Source organism: Cimex lectularius, unplaced genomic scaffold, assembly GCF_000648675.2.
Source record: "Cimex lectularius strain Harlan isolate CLEC.00 unplaced genomic scaffold, Clec_2.1 scaffold235, whole genome shotgun sequence".
NCBI lineage: Eukaryota > Metazoa > Arthropoda > Insecta > Hemiptera > Cimicidae > Cimex > Cimex lectularius.
In genome coordinates this window covers 642,576-666,344 of record NW_019392839.1, presented here as the reverse complement: position 1 = coordinate 666,344, position 23,769 = coordinate 642,576, and the positions used below count along the sequence as shown (strand labels likewise).

Sequence of the window (23,769 nt, the reverse complement as noted above, 5' to 3'; positions counted from 1 at the left end):
TACTAAGCATCACCACGGATAATAGGAAACACCTCGAATTTCAGGCTTTGAAGCATTTTCTTATATCTGTATACCAATCAGACTTTTGTGTATCACGTGTGCCTATCATTAGTGTTATGTATGAACTTATGTACACATATTCAGGATTTATTCCATGAAGGAAAACAATATGTTCATTCATACATCAACATAAGTAATGCACGTCATTAAAACAAGTAAGAAAAAATTATTAGGGTCTTAAAAAAATATCAAATGTATTCTATATAACAATATAATATATTCTACGGTTTTTCATTCTATCATTCTTAATATTATTGCACGTCAACAACTGGCTGACCCATTACAAACTTTCACATTGATTGTAATAACAAGACGAATTTCATAACTTTGTACCCAATTGGATTTGGGTATTATTTTTGCTTACTAACAACAAGTATGTTATCTTTTTGTCCCACCTCAAAGACAATATTTACTATTTCTATGGATTAAAATTTTACTGGCAATTAAGTAACTAAATTCAATTAAAATTTATCTGAAAATTTCATTTATGTTTTAAGAAAACTTAGTGAAAATACACAATTGTAATGTGTAGACAAAATACTAGGGTGGATTTGTCCGGTCTTTATTTTATTTTATTTTTTTAATTACATTCACACAAAAAAAATCATAACTGTTATTGAGACAGTTAATACCTTATTAACATTAAGCCAATATACATATTTTAATGATACAACTATAAATTCTATGTGATTCAAAGTATAGATGTATTAGAAGTAATACTGCAGGAAATAACATTATTTCATACAGTAAAATTTCAATGTATAGTTTAGATAGTTGTAGAACATCCATAATTAAATAAGACCAACGTTTCATCATGTGTGGCTTTATTATTAGATAAATCATAATATTGTAGTTCGTAATAAATTTATCATTGTATAATTTGTAGTATCAATTTAGCTTACATTTGTTTCTGTAATCAATTTTTAACATGTGCAATTGCATCTGAGATCAATATGTGTTGCTTCAAACATCCATTTATTATTACACTGAGAAATAATATTTTAAAGACTAACAAAAGTTGGTACCTTGCTCTTAAACTAATAAGTTCAAATTTTTAATTTTAATTTTTGTTCCAGCCTTTAAAAAATATCAAGGCATTTCTAAAAGTAAGAATTACATGGTATTTCCTGTGGATAGCAAATCCTAATACATTTGTACATAAGGATCTGTTAGAAATGATAGTTCATAGCAGAAGCCATGTATAGAAATGGATAGTGTTTGTAGTCTTTGTTTTGTGCATAAAATGTAAATACACTTTATAATAAAATAAGTTTCCTTTTGCACGTAATTTAGCACACTTAGTTCTATACACTAACCTTTCTTGCCACTAATAAACACATGCATTGGAACACTTAAAATACTGAAAATAGCATGATCCGAAAAAAAAATTATCCCCCATCATTTGTATTTTATTAATGAACACAAATATACCCAACATTAGCTTTTATTTATATTTTTCTAAAAAATATTACATACTTCTTACACAAAGAGATTGAAATTAAAATACTGCGATATGCAGATGTGGAATAATTGTGGCTTGTTTTGTGTACAGCTATAAAAGAAGTTTATATTTTTTTCCACTGGCTGTAGTGAGGCATTAATTGACAAATCATGCAACCTAGCATAAAATCTGCCATAAACACAGTTATTGCCAAACATATGCTTGCATTGAAGCATGGATAGCTAGGCTTTTGTTAATTCACAAAATTGACATTACCACAAAATTAAACCAAAAGCAAACAACATCGCAATGAGTAACGACCGAAGTTTCATAAACCTTCAAAACATGCAAAAAAGTGTAATAAAGGTAAAAATTCTCATTTAACATAGTAACAATTATTGTGTATTAAATACTGTTTATGATGTGATTGTTTATTTTATAATCAATCGATTACTCATTTTAAAACACAATATATTTAAATGTACAATTAAATTTTTAAAATATGCCACCAGAAAAAGACAATAAAGTGAATTTTAAAGTTTATAAACTGCGGCAGCTTCTCCTCGCCAGTACCCCTGCTTCATATAGCCATCCCGGATTGACAGCATGGCTGATGTGCGGTTGCACAAGGCCAAAAAAAAGTTTATAAACTATGCATAAAAGAAGAAATATGCAATATTAAAAAATTAATAGCAATAAAGTACTAATTAAATTTTTCATTGTACATTAACACCACATAAATCGCTTTGCTATTTTTTTTCTGTCAGGTTATAAATAATTGCGTTTTTTTTTTTTTTTTTTTTTTTTTTTTTTTTTTTAAATTGCCATCTGTCTTTGGTTTTGTGTAGGTACTAAGAACTTAATAGGCATTATAATTTTTTGCATGGTCCTACTTTGTTTCCCAAGCCGAAGAAAGGCTTAAAAGTTAAAAGTAAGAAATATGGAAGTGATGAAACAGATCGGATCGGTGGATGTCAAACGTACACAAATTTATGCTGAACTGACATAGGGTCACTTGTTGGGTCCATCTTCACTCATGGGTTTGTCAAATGCTCAAACACATTTTGGCATTGCGCCACCTTCAGTGAGGAACTTCCTACTGGAAAAGAAAGGAAGTTCCTCACTGAAGATGGTACAATGCTGAAATGTGTTTGATTAATTCAAAAACCCACGAGTGAAGATGGACGATGTAAGTGACCTGATGCTGGTTCAGCATGAGTCCACCCATCATCAATAAAAAAAATCTTGTCATCGGAAGTTGAAAACTAACAAAGAATAATGTTTATTTTAAAAAAAGTATTCTGTTTTAGTTTCATTGCAATCGGAGTTAGCAATAAAAAGATGCAATTGCACCGAAATCTGGTCTTTAGTAATGAGTATATAAGGATTAAAAATAAATACATATTCACAGCTTTGAATAAAATTTTATTTACAAACAAATTTAAAAAACTCTGGAATTATGAGTTTCAAGAAGTTATATATCAACAATGAACTAACACAGTGCAAATTAATAGTTTCGAACAGTTAAACAATGGTTAATATTTTTTTTAAATATATTCATAAGTATTAATGTAAGAAGTGCCTCCTTGGTCTTAATTTGATATTTGTTTATTACACACAAACATTTTACATCCCTAATTCAATTTCATATCTTTTCTCATACTTTTTTGTTTCAATAAACACTAATTCTACCTTGCAAATATATTTAAGAAAGTGTGTGACTTGTGTGTGTCTGTGTGCGCGCGGGTGTGTGTGTCTGTGTGCGCGCAGGTGTGTGTGTTGTGTGCGCGCGGGTGTGTGTGTCTATGTGCGCAGGTGTGTGTGTGTGTGTGTGTGTGTGTGTGTGTGTGTGTGTGTGNGTGTGTGTGTGTGTGCGCGTGCGTGCGTGCATGCGTGCGTGCGTGCGTGCGTGTGTGTGTGTGTGTGTGTGTGAATGACATTAATTATTTTCACCAGCTGTTTGTCAACTTCTTGCTTTTTTAGAATTAACTATTGTTCCCTATAATGGCATTTCAATTGTTAATTACTCTCGCTGATTTACTTTCACTAACATATTTTCTGATATAATTTGCACATAATCTATTTTGGTGTATTTACAAGCATGAAAGTAAATTTTATTATTATTATTACTATTTTCAATATAATTTATGATAACTTTTAATATTAGAATTTTGATATAATTTGATATATTTGAAAAAAAAATACTAGTTCCTTTGTCAAGCTTTCGAGGAATATATCACCTTCTTCAGGATTTGAAACTATTATTAATAATTTGAATTTAATAATTTAAAAATTTAATAATTAATTATTAATAATTCACAAAGTTAACAATGTGAACATCTACCTACAGTGGTGAAACTTATGGTTTCAAACATAATGAATTTCTGAGTTGATCCCTTCTATATCGGAATTGTACAATTGAACATTTACTTTCTCAATTAGGGTAAAATATGTAAATAGAAAACAATAAAAAAATCATAAAATGATTTTATGTTGTGGAAGTTCATATCAAATAAAAATATATCAAAGATAAATGAACATACAATATTAATTTTTTAAGGGGGGGAAACGTGAATTCCAATTGGTTATGTTTAAAAGTATGATTAAAAAATTTCTTCATAACCAGGCAAATCATTTCTTATTATCAAAATATATTTTATTTATTTAATATCAAGTTACACTAATCAGTCCAACTTATGACACAATTATTATAATTTTAATAAAGGACATTCACATTGACAACTTCACCTGTTTCTAGTTTCAACTCTTCTTCTCTTCTTATTGTTGTCTTGGCCAGCAGCAGCGCTCAAAAATTCAGCTCTCACTCTTAGCCCCTTAAGCATAAATTTAAATGTTAATTTAAATATTATCGTTTAACAGTTGCATCAACTGCTCAACAACCCGCTGTTGCAAATGAGGTGTTACATTTGCACCCTCAGCAAAACATTACCTCGGAGATTGACTCCATCATGGAAAAAATTGATCACGACAATCGAATTCTTGCAGAGTTGGATAAAAGCAGGTTTACCATAGGTAGGTTTTGTACATAATGTTTCTTAAATTTTTTGTTATTTAAAGCACATTGAACAATTGGCATAGAAAGCTGCAAAACTGTTGATATTTAATAGCCACTATGTTATCAAGTTTGTCGTGTTATGCATTTGAAATGTTTTCTATCTAAACATGACATATACTGGAATTTTTTTACTATGTAATTTGCTTTCAACACAATTTTTCATTAAATGCAAAACATCTTACTGAATTTATAAGCTTGAAATAATGCGATATATAGCATGTATGCAGCAAGAATTGGTGATGTGCTTAATAAGTTGGAAGTACATAAATAGTGCATTCTAATTAGTCCAAAACCTACCTGAAGATAATAATAAAAAAAAATTTATTTTCTTTTGATTTGTATGGGAACAAATCACCTAAAAGATTCCAAAATCTTCAATTGAGAACCTAAAGCAAAATTATTTATCATCCATGTTTCTGTTTCAAGAGAAACATTTTTTGATTATAGTTACATTAAATCTTAAAATTCTAAATTTGAATTTCTACAATGCAGTTAGATCATTTAATTAAAACCAAAGAAGACAACTGTAATAATTCATTAAACATTTACTATTGTTATAATAAGTTTTTTGTGGGTTGCACAAAATTGCATAAAACTTATCTTTATAGTTTTATTTTACATTACTTTCTTTTGTATAGCAATAAATTATATAGCAATTGTGTCACATGGCAAATCTCAAATCTCCGTTCTAAACAGATCCTTAAATTTTGGTCCTAACAGGGAGGTATATTAAATAAAGCAAGACAATTAAATTTACTTGTTAAGAATAGTGGCAGCGTTAGTGTGCCAGAACGGCATAGAAGATGGTCATCCACACCCGATTGAGGATAGCCATGCGAGGTGGACACACGGACAGTTTTGGGCCAAAACCAGCCTATGTATGTCCGGCATGTAGAGACAAGTTGTTCACTATGTCCCACCAAAATTGGAAGGTTCAATCCCATGGAATGCCACCCAGTATGAGAATCTTGCTTGAGCATAGCAGCTAGTTTAGCTTGGGGGGGGTTACACTGTTCCAAAGTTTGGAGAAAGCAGGATTGTTTTATTATTATTTTTTTTTTCTGGAGGATTTCCCTCCTGAGCACTGCAACTGTACAGCTTATTGTACTTTATCCCTGGCTCCATTTTTTGGGGGGCTCACAACACAAGTGTGAATTTGAGTCCCCGGTGTGCCGGTGTTCTTCCATCGAAGAAACTCATTTTTGAAGGGGGTTGGGATCAAATTCAGAGTCACTGAGATCTGATCCCACTCCTTCCATTGATGAGTGGCGTGTCAATTTCTTTCAATTGCGGCAACCAGTCCCTGTAGGCGTCAAAAAAAGTCCAGAGGCGACGGTGGGGATCGAACGGCATCTACTAGCAGAGAGTCTGACACCTTAACCACTCGGCTACCGTGGCCCCCTTATTTAGTATTGAAATATATATTATTTTGTGTCCTCTAGTGTGTGTTGATAATGAATGTATTTATTGGGGTGAATGTGTAGTACTAGAGGGTCGATGATGGAATATTGACTATCCCATTCTCAATTACTCAGTTTCGTAATATATGTGGATGGTGATGGAGGAATATTCAAGTACTCCACTACCACAATTGAGTGAACGCTAAAAATATATTATAAAAAAGAATATATTTAAGAGTGAGTTAGAGAGTGGATTTGTTTAGGAACTGATTGAGGGTGTGACCCCGGACTGCCAACACCTGGGGTGGGTCTTGAGGCCTGCCAATAGTTTATTGTACTTACAAACACTGGTCTGGTGGACTGTGAGAAGTGATAGGCTCAACTTTTTTTCTTTTTTAACGAGGGTATTTCAACTACGAGGTTATACGAGCCCTCAGGGTGCCAGTGTTTTTGAAAAAAAAGCCCATTTGTAAGTATGTCAGGTTCAAATGCAGAGCTGCTGGATTTGAACCCAGGTCCTTTACCTTACAGTGATGAGCGCCGTGTCAGCTCCTAAACCGTTGTGGCCCCCGACGCCCTAGGCTCAACTTTGCAGTACATGTATGTCCAGATTTAAGCTTATATAAATCAGTAATCAGTTGTTAAGAGTATGTTTTTCTCCCTTTGGCAGAATTGGTTAAGCAGGGTTTTTCTTTTTCGCACAATTATTTTGGGTGAATATTACTAAAATGCTTTCTCATTCAGCAAATTTACTGAATAGAAATAGCTATTGATTCTAAGTTATTCAGGTATCAACAGTCAATTATGCTCCTCCTGATCTAATCACAGAGTCAGCTAAAATTCTCCTGATGAAGAATGATGATTTTGTTTCACAGCTATGTCGAAAACAAAAACTAAAATTTAACAAGCTTCAATAACTGAATATAATGTGTACACTACTGGACACAATCCTGTAGAATTACCTTTCAGCATCAGAACATTTCATATAACTATGATGTATAAATATAAATCAAAAGATGTGATGTGATCAAACATTATTATATTGGCGTACCAGTGTTATATTTGTGGACATTGTATAGAGGCTTGAGACAATGATTCTTTTTTGGTGGGGTAGCTGAGTTTGATTTTTGTTTCTTTTAAAGTTATTGTTTTATTCTTGTTACTAACAACCTATCGATAAATATTTCTTGATATCCATTGTAGCTTGTAATTATTTTTTATAATTAGCAGATGTTAATAGGATTTTCAACATATAGTCTAGCCAAATGAACCCAGCAGCTTTTTGGTCCTTGGGTGAGAAGAAACTGTTGGTATTATGGTGTCTGTAGTTGTGGGTTTTCTATATACCTCGATTTCAATTAGGTTGTTTAATATTGACAGTTTTAAGTTTAAAAACTTTAAACAATTATTTTATTTATTTCCAATGTAAAATTTATATTAGAGTGTAAAGGACTAATTGATTAGAGGATTTTTTTTAGATTCTCTAGTGTTCCCGACCATATACATAAAATATCGTCGACATAGTATTTCCAAAAAAGAACCAATTTTATTAATTTGTTATTTAATTTGAAAAGAATTTTTTCAAAGTAATCCATTATGATTTGTTAATTTTAATTAAGAATAATTATGTTGGCACTGGCCATTAAGATGGCTTTGCACCAGCTGGGCATTCGACAGATTCAGGCAGTGTTAGCCGGTTTTCCATAGCTTAAGGTTGGTGAGATTTGTCTTGTAAATATTGTATTTTCTTCGTGTATCAAAGTTTTGCCAATATGTTTGCTGGGTTATATTCAGTAAATACAATTGTTTGTGTGTATTAATTACATTTGATTTGTTTTTATTTATTTTGTTACGGATATATTATAAACCCTATAATTTTTATTATATAAAAATATACCCTATAATAGTAATGTAGTAATACTATTATTATTCATACAATATTACTATATTATTCAATACGTCTCAATCTTATTTTCATTAAGACTTGATCCTATCCGCGATAACATTAATACTTCGGCACAAAGTGGGGATAATGGAGACCCCGAGTTCTCTGTAAGTTTTTGCTTTATTAGTTTAGTACATTCTTTAACAGGGATATTTGTAAATAAATTAGTATTTTTTCTCTTTATTAAAATGAATGCATTTCGGGCAATTCCAATAACACCTCTTCAGCTGACAATGTTTCAGCTTACATTCGACAAACATGGAATGAACCCTCCAGTTTTTGAAGAAGGAAGAGGCAAAATCAGAAAATTCATGTTTGTGTTATCAATATCATTTGCTTGGCTCTTGTTCACCCGGTTTTTAATGTTCCAACTTTTCACACACAAAGTTACATTTAAAAAAAAATCTGTTGTCAACATGATTCTACATTAATATTTACAGATAAATTATGAAATGACTGTTCTTATATTTGGTTTATGTGAGTGTTTATGTGCGCAAGATGTGTGTTGTGTTGCGTCAAATGAATCTAATATTTTCATTTAATAAAGTAATATAAATAAAATTAAAAGCAATAAAAACGTACAAAAAACTTGCTACTTTATTGTACAAACACATCTTGGATTTTTAATCGCACAACTTTTTTTTTCTTATCTGCTACAACTTAAATCGACATTAATATTTGACTATAAAGCGATTCATATTTAAACATTAATAATTTAATCAAAATATATACCAATGTAAAACACATTGTATTCTCCTTTAATTGATCTTTGTATTATTACTTTAATTAAAGTAATATGTTTACCTTTACTGCGCCAGCATTCCACACTGCAATTTCTGTTCAGATCAAACCCATATTGTTCCATAACACAAAGTTAAAGATCCAGTCCCACTTGTTTTAGCATAAGTCTGATTTGTTATTCACTTTTAACACACACATTAAACACTACAAAAAATATTGTCATTCCATGACTGTTGTAGCGTAATTATTCTTAAAAACTTTAAGGATAAAATGTTTTGCTATAGACAAAATGTAGGCGTAAGAGTTTTTGATTTAGTATAAGAAAATAGGAACGAACATTAGTACAATGTAGAAAATATATTGTCTTTATAGGATTAGTTAGGGTTGACTTGGCTTGCCAATACTTTAGTGCATGCGTTAAGCTTCAATAGCTCAATGAATTGTAAATAATAATCAAATTGTAACAATAAATTGTGACATTTAAACATTTTGTTTAATTCCTCTTTAAAAGTTAGTTTCATTTAGTATATTGTTTCATTTAAGTATTTTCACTATGTCTCAGGCTTAATTGCTTTTATTGTGTATGTTTTATTATCTATTAATTTATGAGGTTGTAAGACATTGTAACACTGAAAAGTCGATGGACTATACAATCACTAGAGAAAAATAATCATGCTTTAAAGTAGCGACAATTCATCTCATTTTAAGAATTTAAATTTATAATGGCCATTTGATTTTCATACATGTATGCAATTAAAAACTGGAACATTTCAGCATGTTCATTGATTTTCTTTGGCTCGAATACAACTTATATTTATAATATTTATAAAACATGTATAATTGTAATTAATATATATTGACATTGTTTGAGTCATGTAGGAAATGCTTTTCAAGTTTTTTGCATCTGGAAAGTAATTTCTTTTTCGATAACATAATTAAGTTAATATAGCACATATGTATAATGCATGGTACTAATAAAAATGCAACACTGCAAAGCTTAAGCCTATTTATCTCGGTATTGCTGTTCTATTATTATACCAGCAGAGTTGAGTTAAATATAGGCCTTATTTTTTAGCAAACTTTTGTATTTAAAAAAAAAAATTGAAATTAAAAGGATTAAAAGGAGAAAATGCATTGCAAGGTTTGTATTTACTAAAATAGTATGCTGAAGAATTATTATACACTTGCTGTAAAGCAATTGAACTGTTTAAATCTTAAGTACATAATAATTATTTTATTGTTAATTGTTTAATAACTACTTCATTTTTGTTTTTAATAATTAATATTACAGAAACCATGTTAATGTTCAAGAAAGATGAAGCACGTGTAGAAATTTAAATCGAGAAATGACATTACAGTAGATTATTAATAATTTGTAATTCTATTTCATTCATGGTTATAAAAATAAAATTCGATCTGAGATTATGTAGCCCTCCATGTAAATCATATTCTATTGGTTCATTCTTCTGTTTAAAATTAAATTTACATATGGCATTATTATAATGTAATCTTTCAGGTAAAAATTTTATACTACTTGTGAAGAAAGACAGGCTAAAGGTAGAAAAAAATTCATTTTGTTTATAAAAAAAAAACTTTTATATTAAAATATTTTTGCATAATAAATTCTAATCTATCAGGTAACCAGAAAAGTTCATGCTGTTTTTAATTTGTTACTGTTTTAATGCCATTAATCAACATTTGTATATCAATAGGAGGATTAGGTGTTTACGTCATAATACCAAGAGGATAGTGCGTCAGTTCTTTAAAGAAAAAGTGTCGAACAGTTCGCTGTCAGTTCTAAAATATTTTCTTTCTTGTGGCTTCAAAGCCCTAATTCGTAAATCCTTACATGAATTTCAGCTCAGTACTATGGTGGCCGAGGTAGCTTGTAAAATTTGCGCTGCATTCGGTGATGAAACAAGATGTGAGCGCACTGCCCAAAAATAGTTCAAAAAATTTGCCTCTGGGAATGAGGAGATTGAAGATGAAACATGGACTTGAATGATGATAATTTGAGGGAAGCTGTCGAACTTAATTCATGTCAAACATGTCAGGAGCTTGCCAGCGTGTTCAATGTAAGATAGGAAACCATTCGCTCTAGCTTCAACTTGAGAAGAGGTGGAAGCTGAACAAATGGGTTCCTCATTAATTGACCAACAGTAACAAGCTTCAGGCTCTAAACATTAGCCTTTCATTGCTTTAACAGCACACCAACACGAAGTGCCCTGTCCCATTGAAGCAAAAACCAAATATGCACCCAGTTTGGTGGAGTATTTGGACTTTTTGAACCACTTTTGGATATGCTCACTTATTGTTTCATAACCAAACACAATGCAAATGTTTATGTGCTCTGCTGCCCTAGTAACAAGTAAAATTCATACAATAAGCATGCACGAATTATTATTTTTAAGCCATGAGAAAGAAAGTATTTTATAATTCACATAACAAACACCTATTCCTTCTATGTAAATGTACATTAACAGTATTAAAACTATAAAAAATGAACAACCATACAAACTTTTCTGATTACTTGGTGCATTATATTATATTATATATATATATATATAGAACAAATTGCCTCTGATTTTGTCATTCTGTCCATAATTTTGTTTAATCATGAATTATCAATTCGGTTTCAAATAGAACAATGAAGAAAGCAACAAAAATATCAATTAATATAAATTTAAGAAGGTTACAATTTAATAAATATTAGTTTTAGTATTTTGTTTTAGTTTTAAAAAACTAAAAAACTAGTAATTTGAAATACTTGGTTACACAAGTCAATTAAAAACCTTGTAAAAAATTTAATATTTACTATTATATTTCTATATTACTATTATATATTATTAATATTATATTTCAAACATTATATATTTTTTTTACTCTTTGTCAATTAGTAGATTTACAAGCACAATCTGATGATGCTTATGTAAAACGAACTTGTAAAAATAAGTATTCACTCGATTTTATATTTTTGAGAACTTTCACGACTTTGAAAAGCTCTGCAGTCATCGTTGACTTTCAGACCATTTGTGTAACCATGATGGAATTATATTATTAAAAAATTTCAATTTCAAAAATAGTCTTGTAATGCGAACAATTGGAGGGTTAAGACGATAAATTTGGAAAATAGTGTAAATCGGTAGCACAGAAACTTTATTAGATCAAATATTGGTTGGAAAATTATTAAGGTTAATCTAGAAGACAGAACTGAATAAAACAACGTTTAATTCATAAATAATCTGGATCTCGGTATGGTCTGGATGAAAAAACAAATTCGGTTTTTATTTGCCAAGCTTTCGATCTATTTTGAGGTTATCATCAAGGTAAAACAATCTTGAAGATGTCTACAAATTGATATAATTAGGTTTTTAATAAATGGTTTCAACTTTCCATAAACGACTCAGCCCCTACACTATTAAATGTGTTACATAACTAACTGTATCAATTGATGACCAAAGTTAGAGGGCATCAATGCACCAAATAAAAACTTCAAAACAATCGTTTCACCAGCAGTATATTTCTTGCATCTTCAGGTTTTCCGGTTAGACTTGATTAGACCTTTATTTCCACCACTTGTCAGAAAATAAGGTCTAACTTTACTTTTGGTCATCATTACCCAAATCCTCATCATCTTTCTTCTTCATATGTTTATGTATGTCTATCATAAAAAAAATGTGAAACCATCTATTAAAAACTTGATTATGTTAATTTATAGACATCTTTAAGATTGTTTTGCCTTGATGATGACCTTAAAATAGTTCAAAATCTTGGCAGATAACTATTGAATTTGTGTTTTCATCCAGACCATAACGAGATCCAGATTATTCGTGACCAAAATTGTGGTCTACGACTTTAAACAATGTTTAATTCATAACTATTATCAATAAATACAGAACAGATACATTTAGAAATATATCTGAATATATAATGTAGTATATGATTATATAGAATTATGTAGAAACCAGTATGGTTTATATCTTTATTTACCTATGCAAGTTGAATGTTTTCCAATTTCCAGTTTTGTTTTTTATTTTTTATCTGTTCTACTAGCAACATCAGCATTCGGTCCTTCTGTCTATCTGATTTACCTTTTAAACAATTTTCTATTAAAAAAAAAAAAAAAAAAAAAAAAAAAATACAGTGAATGTGTATATCGCCTTAGATAGCCAATGTTTTGTAGGATTTGGTATCATCATTAAAAAAATAGTTTCAGTTTAATGTTTCTCATTCCACTGTTGTACCTATCATGAGTTATTTCTAAAGGAAACATAACACCATCAGATAGCGCGATGTAGATGTTTTGTCGTGTGTAGGACAGAGTGGGGTAACAAGCAGACAGCTTCCCGTTCAGCCAAAGATGAACACATCAACCCTCACAAGCCATACAACTACCTCTAATGTTAATCAATCAAGTGAGTCACTTTATTTGACTTATATTGTAGTAATTTACTTTTTTTTCGCTAAGAATACAGGCTGTTTTCTTTTGTTTTTTAATATGACTTTTTGTATAAGTAATGCTTATTTTAATTACTTTTTTTGATATTTATTGTATATATTGTATTGTTAATACAATTTTTTTATGTTTCACAAAGAAAATAATATAAAATGCTTGTTATTAATTTATGGCGATCCAAAGTAAGCAGTTAGTAATAAAAAATGTAATTATTATTATTACCCTGGGATAAAAGGAATGGTTTCAGTTTGTAGTTTTGCTTCCACTCAGAGAAGGAATGTAGATATTAGTTTTTAAATAAAAATTATAGATATATTTTACAGATATATATATTTTTCTGTGAGTGTTATATTATATAACTAGTTATTCAGATATCGTGAGATGCGGTCGGGTGTCGCATCTCACGATATCTGAATAACTATCGATTAACGGTCACTAATCTCTACACATATTATATAACATTATATAATTTTAGCATTTAAAATACGTTTTACGTATAAGTGATATCAATATCAAAAAGATGTATTCAATTTACAAATGTTAGAGAGTAAAAAAACCATTATAATGATCATCAGCTATCGTTTGTTTAGAATTAATTAATACATGAGAATATTTAAGATTATAGACAATGTTACAAGTTTTGCATTTAAGTTCTGGTTGTTTTATACAATGGGTTCAGTACAATGGGTTCTTCTTTTTTTTCTCTTTTTTTTAACTGTCTTATATTGTAAAAAGACATGCAAAACTTCACTGAATTGTCGGTTCTTTCCTTATTAAATAAAGATAATAAAATGTCATCTTAACTTTTCTAAGCTTGTTGTACTCTCATTGGAGAGATACTATGAACTGGAGCGTCTCGGCAAAATGGTGGTTGCTGTCTGGGGTCTGAAGGGCAACAAAAAGGTAGACAAGGCGGCTAAGTCCGTGATGTCCCAATCTCCAGACATAACCATCATGATTCACCGTCAGACATTAAAAATGCATTAAAAAACATTATTGAAAGAAAGTGGTGTTGATAGGCCGGATCATCAGAGATGCTCTCATGAATCAAGAGCTGTATCGATAGATGGCCCTCAGAGGATCTTATGTGTAGAAGAAGGGTCACATCACCCAATTAAGGATAGGGCATGCGAGGTTGACACACAGGCACTGACTTTTGGGTCTGTGTGTGTTTCTGGTATGTAGAGAAAGGTTGCTTGATGTCCCAGTTAATTGAATGGTACAATTCCTTGGCTCCATATAAAGAACATGTAGGAATGGCACTCGATATGATAATTGTCCTTGAGATATGAGTTTGACAGCAAGTATCCTTGTGTGTGTTGAGTGTGAATGTATTTATTAGTGCGAATGTGTACTGTGAGTGGGTTAATGGTGGAATATTGAGTACCCCATCGACCTTCAATTAGGTTAGTTATATATAATAGGTATAAAAAGTGATGGAGGATATCGAATAATTCATCACCCTAACTGAGTAAGTGGTTGTATAAATGGGAAAGAATATAATTAAGAGTGAATGGGTTTGGATTGAGACTGATTGCATTGGGTGCTGAAATGACCTAGCTGTCGATGGCCCCTGGAGCCTAACCTTGGTGGCTGGATGGAAAAGTCTGAGGTCTAATCCTGGACTGCCAACAACCAGGTTGGGTGATTCTCGAGTCCTGCCGGTAATTTATTGTAAATTACAAAACCTGGAATTGCCGTTGGACTGCAAGAAGGGACAGGCTCAATTCTGTACATGCAAGTATTTATGAGCTTATATAATTCAAATAATTAACTTTTGACTGAACAGATATTACATAAATCTTCTTTACCATTCTGTCTGAAACTAAGTACTAAATGTTTAATTAATGTTAAAATAAACATTTTTAGTAATACAGCATTAGGAATGTTGCAGCACATTTAGTTCACACGTTGACTAAATTGCTAATTTAAATACACAAAATTAATAACAAAATGATAGGTTTCACTGCTCTGCTGGTAATTCTTAGCATGTTCAGTAATTGCAAATAGTTCATATATGGTGTGCACTCTCACTTTATTAAATTTATGTACTATATATGTATACTGAATTGGCGTAACTTTAATTTATTTTCTAGTAATGTCCATGTATTAAATATTTTTATAATATTAATTTTTATCAAAAAATCTGTTAATGTCCAGTTTTAACATTGATCAAGTGTTTTTTTTTTAATTTTCCGATGGCTTGTATGGGAGGACAGAGCGATTAAGATTAGGATAAAATGCTTCTAATATTTTACAACTACCTTGTAATAGTTGCTGATTTTTCTCTAACCTAGCAAGCCATGATAAATAGATTAATTAATTACTGTGCAAAATGGGGTCTCATTTACAAATAATGAAAAATATAAAATTATGAATTTTAGGAATGGTTGGAAAATTAGATTTAAAAAAAGCTGGTCATAAATAGTAAATCAGTCAAGGTAATCAACAGGAACAAATACTTAGGAAAATTGCTAACCCCACATCTATCACTAAGCAAATATTTTAAAGGAAAAAAGTACTATCTGGAAATATCTTTTAACTCAGCAGGAAGTAATGCACTAAACCAAGGATTAAAAAAAAAAAAAAAACGCAAACCCAAAGAGTCAACATACAACTACTTCATACAGAAGCTTTTTTATGTTCCTAGATGTAGATTTAAAATTCTAGGAATTTGACATATTGTGCCCTTTGAGAGCTATTGTATCCCCTGTTCGGTACCTGTAGAACACAGTTAGATGTAGATGTATTAGTCGGGATGTAATATACTGCGCCCTTTAAGAGCTATTGTATCCCCTGTTCTGTGCCTATAGCACATTGGTGAGTCCTATTTCATCAAGGAATTTGATTAGTAGTTCTGGTTTCAGTGGTTGAATTTCTTCTACGGTTACATTGTTCGTCCCAAAGCACTTCCCGCCTCCTCCACAGTTTGTTAATAGGTGTGTTGGTGACTCATCTGCTTCATGGATTATACCAATCATCTATAAATTTCCGTTTAGTTTGCAGTGTCCTGTTAAGAATCCTGTTAGGATTCAGTTTTTTCCTGCTTCCTTTGATTGATACTTTCTACTACTTCTTTCCTTCCGATATTTGTTAGGAGGTTAGGACTATGTCATTCACATAGCCTTAACACTTTATCCCTTTGTGGTCCCGGGTTTCGAGCAGTTCATCAACTGTTAGGCTCCATAGAAGAGGTGACAGTACCCCTTCTTGAAGACATCCTTTGGTTGTGCAGTGACATCCTAGCTATTACTGCCAAGGCAGCCCTAGCATGGTGGATGTTCACCTGGGCCATTCTCATTTTCTCCATGCTAGTTTATTCTTTTGAGAAGGAGGAGGTGTCTCCTCACCCAATAGCTCCACCTTGGTGTACATTCTCGTCTCTTTCTGTAGAGGAGGGAGGTCTGGGTTCCCAGGATGGCCTGGTCAACTTCCATCTTGGAATTGGTTTATCTGTTAATACTGTCATTCAGATATCATTATTATTAACTTTTCTAGTTTTTAAATAGAAAAGATGTTAAACTAATCAGTCTGTAATTTAGAAAAGTCTGTCTTTCCTATCTTTAAATGATGATGAGTCATGAAACAGATTCAGCATATTTGAAGACGTGTTCAATGCATTAAATTTTTCTAAAAAATATGTTTGACTGCCCTGGATCTTTCTCGAAAACAATTCTACCAGATAGCTATCAGATAGGCATATATAAAGCAATCAATAGCTTTACATAAATTTCATAAATATGTTTTAGATATAGGAGACTTAATAGACGATGGCCTAGAGACTTCCTTGCTCCTTAATCCCTCAAGCTGAGTGCCAGCATTGGCTGCTTTCTCATGGCATGTCTTCTTCAGGTGCAGTGCTGGCATTAGTGTTAGTGTTGTGACCGTGTGAAAATACGGTTTGGGATCACATTGGTCATACATGTACTAATACGTAAAGGATATAAATGACATCATTTTTTAAAAAATTAGGATATGAGAAGAGATAAAATGTATAATATTTACTTGAATGAACACGCTTTTTATTATTATATTTTTAATGTTGATATTTCTTTAATAAACATAGATTATCACCAAGTTAATTAAGTTAATTAAACCTGGAAGATGACATAAATTAAATGTAATATCTTAACTTTAATTTCTATACCTAGGAATAATTTTATGTGTACTATGCGTTTTTTTTTTTTTTTTTAATTATTCTACTAATTTATTATTTCAGTTTTAGAAATATGATAGATTATGGGTCATATTTCATACAAGATATCGATACCAAATTTCAGCCGATAAATAAATAAACATGTAAATATTAAGCCAAAATTTTTTTATATATGTTTTGTGTCAACAATATTGATGGCAAAATATTCTTAGTACTCTGCCTGTCGTGATAATTCAAAAAAAGAAAGGCTTTTTTATCTTTTTTTTTTTTTTTTTTTTTAAATTGTTAGTTTCTCATTGAAAAACTGGAAAGAAAATGTCTAAAATTTATTGTTGCCAGTAATTAAATAAATAATATACCTTTAGTACATCCAAAAAATATATAACTTCCGTAAACAATGGAGATAAGTTTTATATAAATATGTACATTTTATGTTCAATTATACTTTCACAACTAATTGTAAAAATTCTACTAATAATTAAAAATTATTATTGATATTCCCTTCAAAGAGCCTACAACAATAACTAGTGATTAATAAAAAATAAGGGGCGTCGGTGGCTGCAACGGTTTAGGCGTTGACACGGTGCTCATCACTGTAATGTAAAGGTCCCGGGTTCGAATGCAGGGCCGCTGGATTCGAACCCGACATACAAATGGGCTTTTTTCAAAAACACCGGCACCTTGAGGGTTGATATAACCTATGTTGCAAACCCTCGTTAAATAAATAAAAAATAATAATAAAAATAAATACTTTAAAAATATGGTGAGAATTAAACCTGGAAATGCTTTGTTGGCACAATTGTTTATCAATTAAAAAAATGGCAGTTATATTTGTTTACGATCTAATATCTAAATTAAACACTTTTAATTCATCTTAGCGACTTGACAAGATAATTAACGTAGCATATATCACAATGATTACTGCAAACAGCTGCTTTGCTTTTGTGGCATCTTAAACCATAGGTCAACATGCACAAGATGTTAACAATTAATTTTTTTAAAGATCTCATGTGGTAAGTGAGTGAGACACTCTCAAATATATACAACTTCAATAATTTATTTAATAATAATAATTTTCTTATTTATGAAATCTAAATCAGATGAAATTGTTTTCAGCTACATTACCTGTGAGTGGGTTGACAAATGTAACTGATACCCTTAGTCGACATGGATTACCAGGGACCATTACAACAGTAGACGGAACTACTTTTCTTGTGCCTGGAACTACTCTCCTTGGACAGGGAATTCCAACAGGGGTAACTACAATTTTAAAATGTGCCCTATTTCGTTATGATAATTATAATTAATTTCGTTTTTCTAGAATCCAACCATGGTTAACACATATCCTATTGTTCTGGGTACGAGTGTTAACACAAATCCCCTACGAGGTCAACATATGATGGTGCATTCTCAGCCAAGAATGATGCCACAAATTCCTACTATAATACCACAGTTTGATATTGATAGTGAGTACTGCTGAATGCTTATTTTTATGCATTGCATATTTAAAAAATATAATACAGTAGAACTCGAATTATCCAAATACATTCGGTACGCCAATTATCTGAATTTAAGTGTTAGATGTATTGACCACTTTTTTACTCATGAATAATCTGAATCACGGTATGATCTTGATGAAAAAATAAATTCAAGTGTTACTTCTAAGCTTTCGACCCTTTTTAAGGTCATCATCAGGGCAAAACAATCTTAAATATGTCTACAAATTGACTTAATTTAATAGACGATTTCTTTGAAGAAATAAGTTGAGCACTATCCTCACTGCTAGTACCAACATTGCCAAGGGCTTTTTAGATCAAAAAACTTGAAAAAGGTCAACAGTTTGCCAGTAGCAATTGAATTTTATTTTCCATCAAGACTATGGTCGTGATTCAGATTATTTGTGAATTATCTGGATCACCTTGAGAAACAAAATTGAAATTTAAAAGGAGAAATTAATACATAAGACAGAGTTGAGTGACTTATTGAAACCCATATAAACCCATTATATAATTAATTTTTTTTTTAAATCTGTATATTGTAAGTCAGTTCTTTCCCCAACAATATACATAGTATGTAATTTTTTTTTTTTGTAATTTTGCATACAAAAATATCGGTTTTTTTTTTTTTTTTTAGAAGAAATCCAATTATCTGGATATTTGGTTAACCGCACCTGGTCCAATCCCAATTAATCCGGATAATTAGAGTTCTACTGTATTTGTATGCATGCCAGGTGGGGGGGATAATTTGTTTTTTATTGTGTGTGTTTTCTGGCATTGAATATGCACGATTCATTTTAGGGATGTACGGTACATTTCCTGACCAGCACCTAACATTAGGACAAGACTCGAAAATGGTTGACATGTTGGACATCCCTGGAAAAGGAAGATGTTACGTTTATATCGCAAGGTACAAGCAAACAAAATACACTTGTTCACACGTTTACAATCACAGAATTGCTCGTGAAATTTTATTCCAAAATAATTCGAAAAAAAATTGCAGTTAGACATAATGTTATACTCTACCCTCCCTTATAATTACTATGTCTTATTTGAAATTCTCTTTTTCACTGTTAGCACAGCTCTTTTACACTTTTAAAAAATCTTTTACAAACAATTTTTAATGGAGAAATAGTTATTGAATCACAGACATTTCTGTTGCAGATATTCTTATGATCCATTTGTGCAATCCCCCAACGATTGTCCTGAAGCAGAGCTAGCCGTGAATGCTGGAGATTACATTCTAGTTTGGGGAAATATGGATGAGGTAAGATGAAATCTTTTAATACCTATACTGGAGTACAAGAAAAATATTTTAAATTTATTTTTTCCTAACAATCCTTCAACAATATTTCCAATACAAACAAAAAACAAAATTTCTCAGTGGCCATTAAAAAATATGTATACACTGATGAACAAATTTAATGCACCACTCAATTTATTTTGTTTAAAATTAAATCCATTATCTTTCTACATTGTAACTGGAACTATCCTCACTGCTAGTATCAAACCGATTAATAGTTTGTACAGTTTTAAAAGGGCTTTGAAGATGCATTTACATGAAAAATCGTATTATGGTCTAAATGAATTTTTTAGTTCTTCAAGGCCACAATACCTTACTGTGATAATTTTGTAATTATTTTTAATTACTCAGAGATCGTGAGATGCGGTCTGGTGTGATGTAGGTTTCAGAAAAACATTTTCTTTATCGTGCCAACGTTTCGATCTTTATTGAGATCATCTTCAGGGCCTGGATTTACAAACATTGTTTACTTTGACAAATACATGTAGGATGTGTAAAAAAGTGAATTTATACAATGCAAATTTTTTTTTTATTCAAACAAAGTATTTCTACTCACTCAAAGTGTTTGTCTTCTGTGTAATTTGTAATTAAATATATTTTTTATAATTAAATTTCTTTGTAATTAAATATATTCTATACCAGGCCCCTTAGAGCATATATTGTGGAAAATCCAGATTTGAACCCAATCAAATACATTTGGGGCCAGCTTAAGCGACGAGTAAAACGGCAAAACCCAGGTGTTCTTCACCCTAGAAGAGTTGAAAATGGCTGTTCTTGATGAATGGGAAAGAATTCTTCAGGATTTTACCAGAAATCTTTTCAAAGGAATGGAAAGCCATTTAACGGATATGATTCGTGCCAGAGGTGGAAATACTCGGTATTAAAGGGGACAAAAAAGTTTTTCTTACATTTTAATTTGTCCTCTTGGAATTTAGATATCCCCATACAGGTCACAGAAGGCTCAGCAGAGCCCAGATAATTAAATTCATTAATGGCAGGAACAGTCTGCAACTGATCAGATTCACACGACAAGCTTGGTCGTATCGTAATGAACTAATTAGGGAATTCAATTATGATCAGTAGTCCTTTTCCTTTTTAATTTGGTATCATTGTATTATTATTATTATCTTATTTTTATTTATATATATATTTTCTTATGGTTGTGGCTTCAACCTCCGGCAGACGGTTTTTATCCATGCCGTTATTTTATGTTAAGGCATATGTTCTGTTTTGTAAACATTTTTTATACTAATAAAGCATTATTTATTATTATTAATTTTTAAGGGCGTTTTAACGGCTAAGGTCATTTTACGCCCTAACATCCAAACCTTCTATCTTAGGTTAGCTATATATCCCTTCTGAGTGCTATAAAGCTCTGACTCCAAACATTCACTCGTAATCTAATTTATCCTATTGCCATCCAAGCTTTAATTTTTCTTTTTAAAATTCTTAATTCAGAAGGCCAAATGTATACAAAATTCCCATTTTAAATTGCATAAAATTTAATAAAATTATAAAATTTATTTGTTTCTTTTTTAATTAGAATTGTGAATTTTTGTTCCATAATTTAAAAATTCTCCGTAGGCTTGTATGGCTAATAATAATAATAATAATGGAGTCAGACTAGCAACAGTCTCAGCATGAGTATAGGCTCATCCTTATCCTTTTATTCTTCCATTCAAATATGATAACTAATTCTACATAATAATAATAAGAAACAAAACACAACTATTTTTCTTATTTAAATTGCGATTTTGGGCATTGCAGTTTATTCCCCCGCAATTTGTATTTTCTTCCATTTCATTTTTTCGCTCCGGCAGCCTCAAAAACTTCTGAAAAAAGAAATCTTGCACGCACAACTCTTATTCAAACATTAGCAGGCATTCAATGGTATAACAATTTGGGAAAAGGCCTAAATCTCATTATAAATTCCAATAAATTTGAGAAAGCTGAAAAGTGCTCTTCGAAAGAAACACTGGGGACCCAGTAACTCCTGTAAATCACTCGAAAGGTTGAGCCTTTGCCTATTATTATTATTATTATTATTATTATTATTATTACATTTTTATTTGGGGTTTCAGGGAAAAGGAGTGTTGCCACTAGGCAATTTCTCCTATAAGAGACTCAAATGACAAATTCAACATGTATGAACATATTTACTTAATACGATATTTGAAGTTGTAAATATCAAATAAATGTAATTTTTTTAAAAACTTTTACAATTAGGTAAAAAAACATTTTCTTTTTAAACATCTTATTTTTACAACCAAACCTATTTTTGGTATGCAAATATGAATAAACCTAAATACATTAAAAATTTAAGGGTGGTACGTTATTTTGTACATCAGTGTATATTGGTGTTTAAATGCCAAACAAATGAAGTTATAAACAATCCCACCTAACCGTAACAGAGGCTTATTTCAGTTAATATCTGCAATTCAATCTTATACATAATTCTTAAACTTTATAAAAAAAATTGAACATAATTTTTAATTAATGTATACATTACAGGATGGTTTCTTTGATGGTGAACTTCTTGACGGCAGAAGAGGACTTGTCCCATCAAATTTTGTTCAAAAACTGGTTGGTGACGATTTACTCGATTTTCATCAATCAGTAGTCCAAGTATTGAGAGACTGCGATGACTCAGTGTCCACTAATATACCTCCAGATTTAGATTACAATAATCTCAATAGTGGTAAGCAAAAGAAATCTGTACATTTTTAGTATAAGTTTGGAATAATTTTAATTTACACATTGAGCTAGTGCTGCTGCTCACCTGCATACAATTTGCTCAATTATTCGATTTTTAAGAGATGTATTATTAAATGTCGTTATCCACTGTTTATTTAGATAATTTGTAAAATTAGTAATACTTGTATCATTACATTAACCTATTTACAATAATCTATTGACAGGTTAAAAAAAAAAATAGAAGTAAAAGTGAAAAAAATAATAAAAGTAAAATTGAAAAAGTAAACATGTCAAAATTTGTAATTAATTTTTTTAAAGTAAAGTAAAGCAATTCCTGTCATGCAGGAGGGCTTAACATCCGATTACCTGTTGGGTATCGTGGTTGAGGGGTCAAACCACTTTGCAATACATTTTTTATGCTATAATCTTTTAAAAAGCCATGGGTTCTGCAGGGATTCAAACTCAGAACTAGCATGGCAAATACGAGTCAGGTACCCTAACCACTTGGCCACTGCGGTCATTCATATATGTCAGTTGGTTTTATTTTGGTACAGTAAAACTTTAGCAACTGGCTGTGTTAAATACAAATGTTAAATACAATAACAATTTATTCTAAGTATAAACAATTTATTAAATTAGTCTACCAGTTGCCGACCTGAGAAAACAGATTGTTGCTAGAATTAGATAGAATAGAAAACCTCATATTTCTGAGAATTGATCACAATTAAGTTTCAAAACCTAAATTGTTTCCTTGACCTATTAGGGAAGTATATTTTTCTCCAAACACCCATATCTACAGTCAATCAAGTTTGAACAAATTATTACATTAATTTTTTTAAAAATCATTAGGAGATTTCTTCAGTAAAAGAACTTCTGCTGATTTTGACTTGGCAGATATTCTTGAGGAGGAGGAGGAGGAAGAAGACATTGACCACACAAGGGAAGGACAAGGTGTGTTTTTTGTAACTTCGAAAATAATAGCTTTTTTTCATTATAGCTGT

General features: G+C 31.0%; 1 protein-coding gene across 17 annotated transcripts in view; it reads left to right on the top strand.

The window, feature by feature from the left end:
* The window catches only part of LOC106670692 (peripheral-type benzodiazepine receptor-associated protein 1), a 166,166-nt gene that overhangs the window by 94,126 nt on the left and 48,271 nt on the right, over window positions 1–23,769 (top strand). For 14 of the 17 annotated variants that reach the window (XM_024228631.1, XM_024228626.1, XM_024228639.1 and 11 more), the window contains 8 exons: window positions 4,382–4,534; window positions 12,980–13,078; window positions 18,392–18,531; window positions 18,597–18,741; window positions 19,546–19,681; window positions 19,936–20,038; window positions 22,586–22,772; window positions 23,618–23,719. In XM_024228631.1, the coding sequence (XP_024084399.1) occupies window positions 4,382–4,534; window positions 12,980–13,078; window positions 18,392–18,531; window positions 18,597–18,741; window positions 19,546–19,681; window positions 19,936–20,038; window positions 22,586–22,772; window positions 23,618–23,719 (1,065 nt within the window). The remainder of the gene's footprint in view (window positions 1–4,381; window positions 4,535–12,979; window positions 13,079–18,391; window positions 18,532–18,596; window positions 18,742–19,545; window positions 19,682–19,935; window positions 20,039–22,585; window positions 22,773–23,617; window positions 23,720–23,769) is intronic. The other 3 variants (XM_024228627.1, XM_024228632.1, XM_024228636.1) reach the window with 3 other exon arrangements.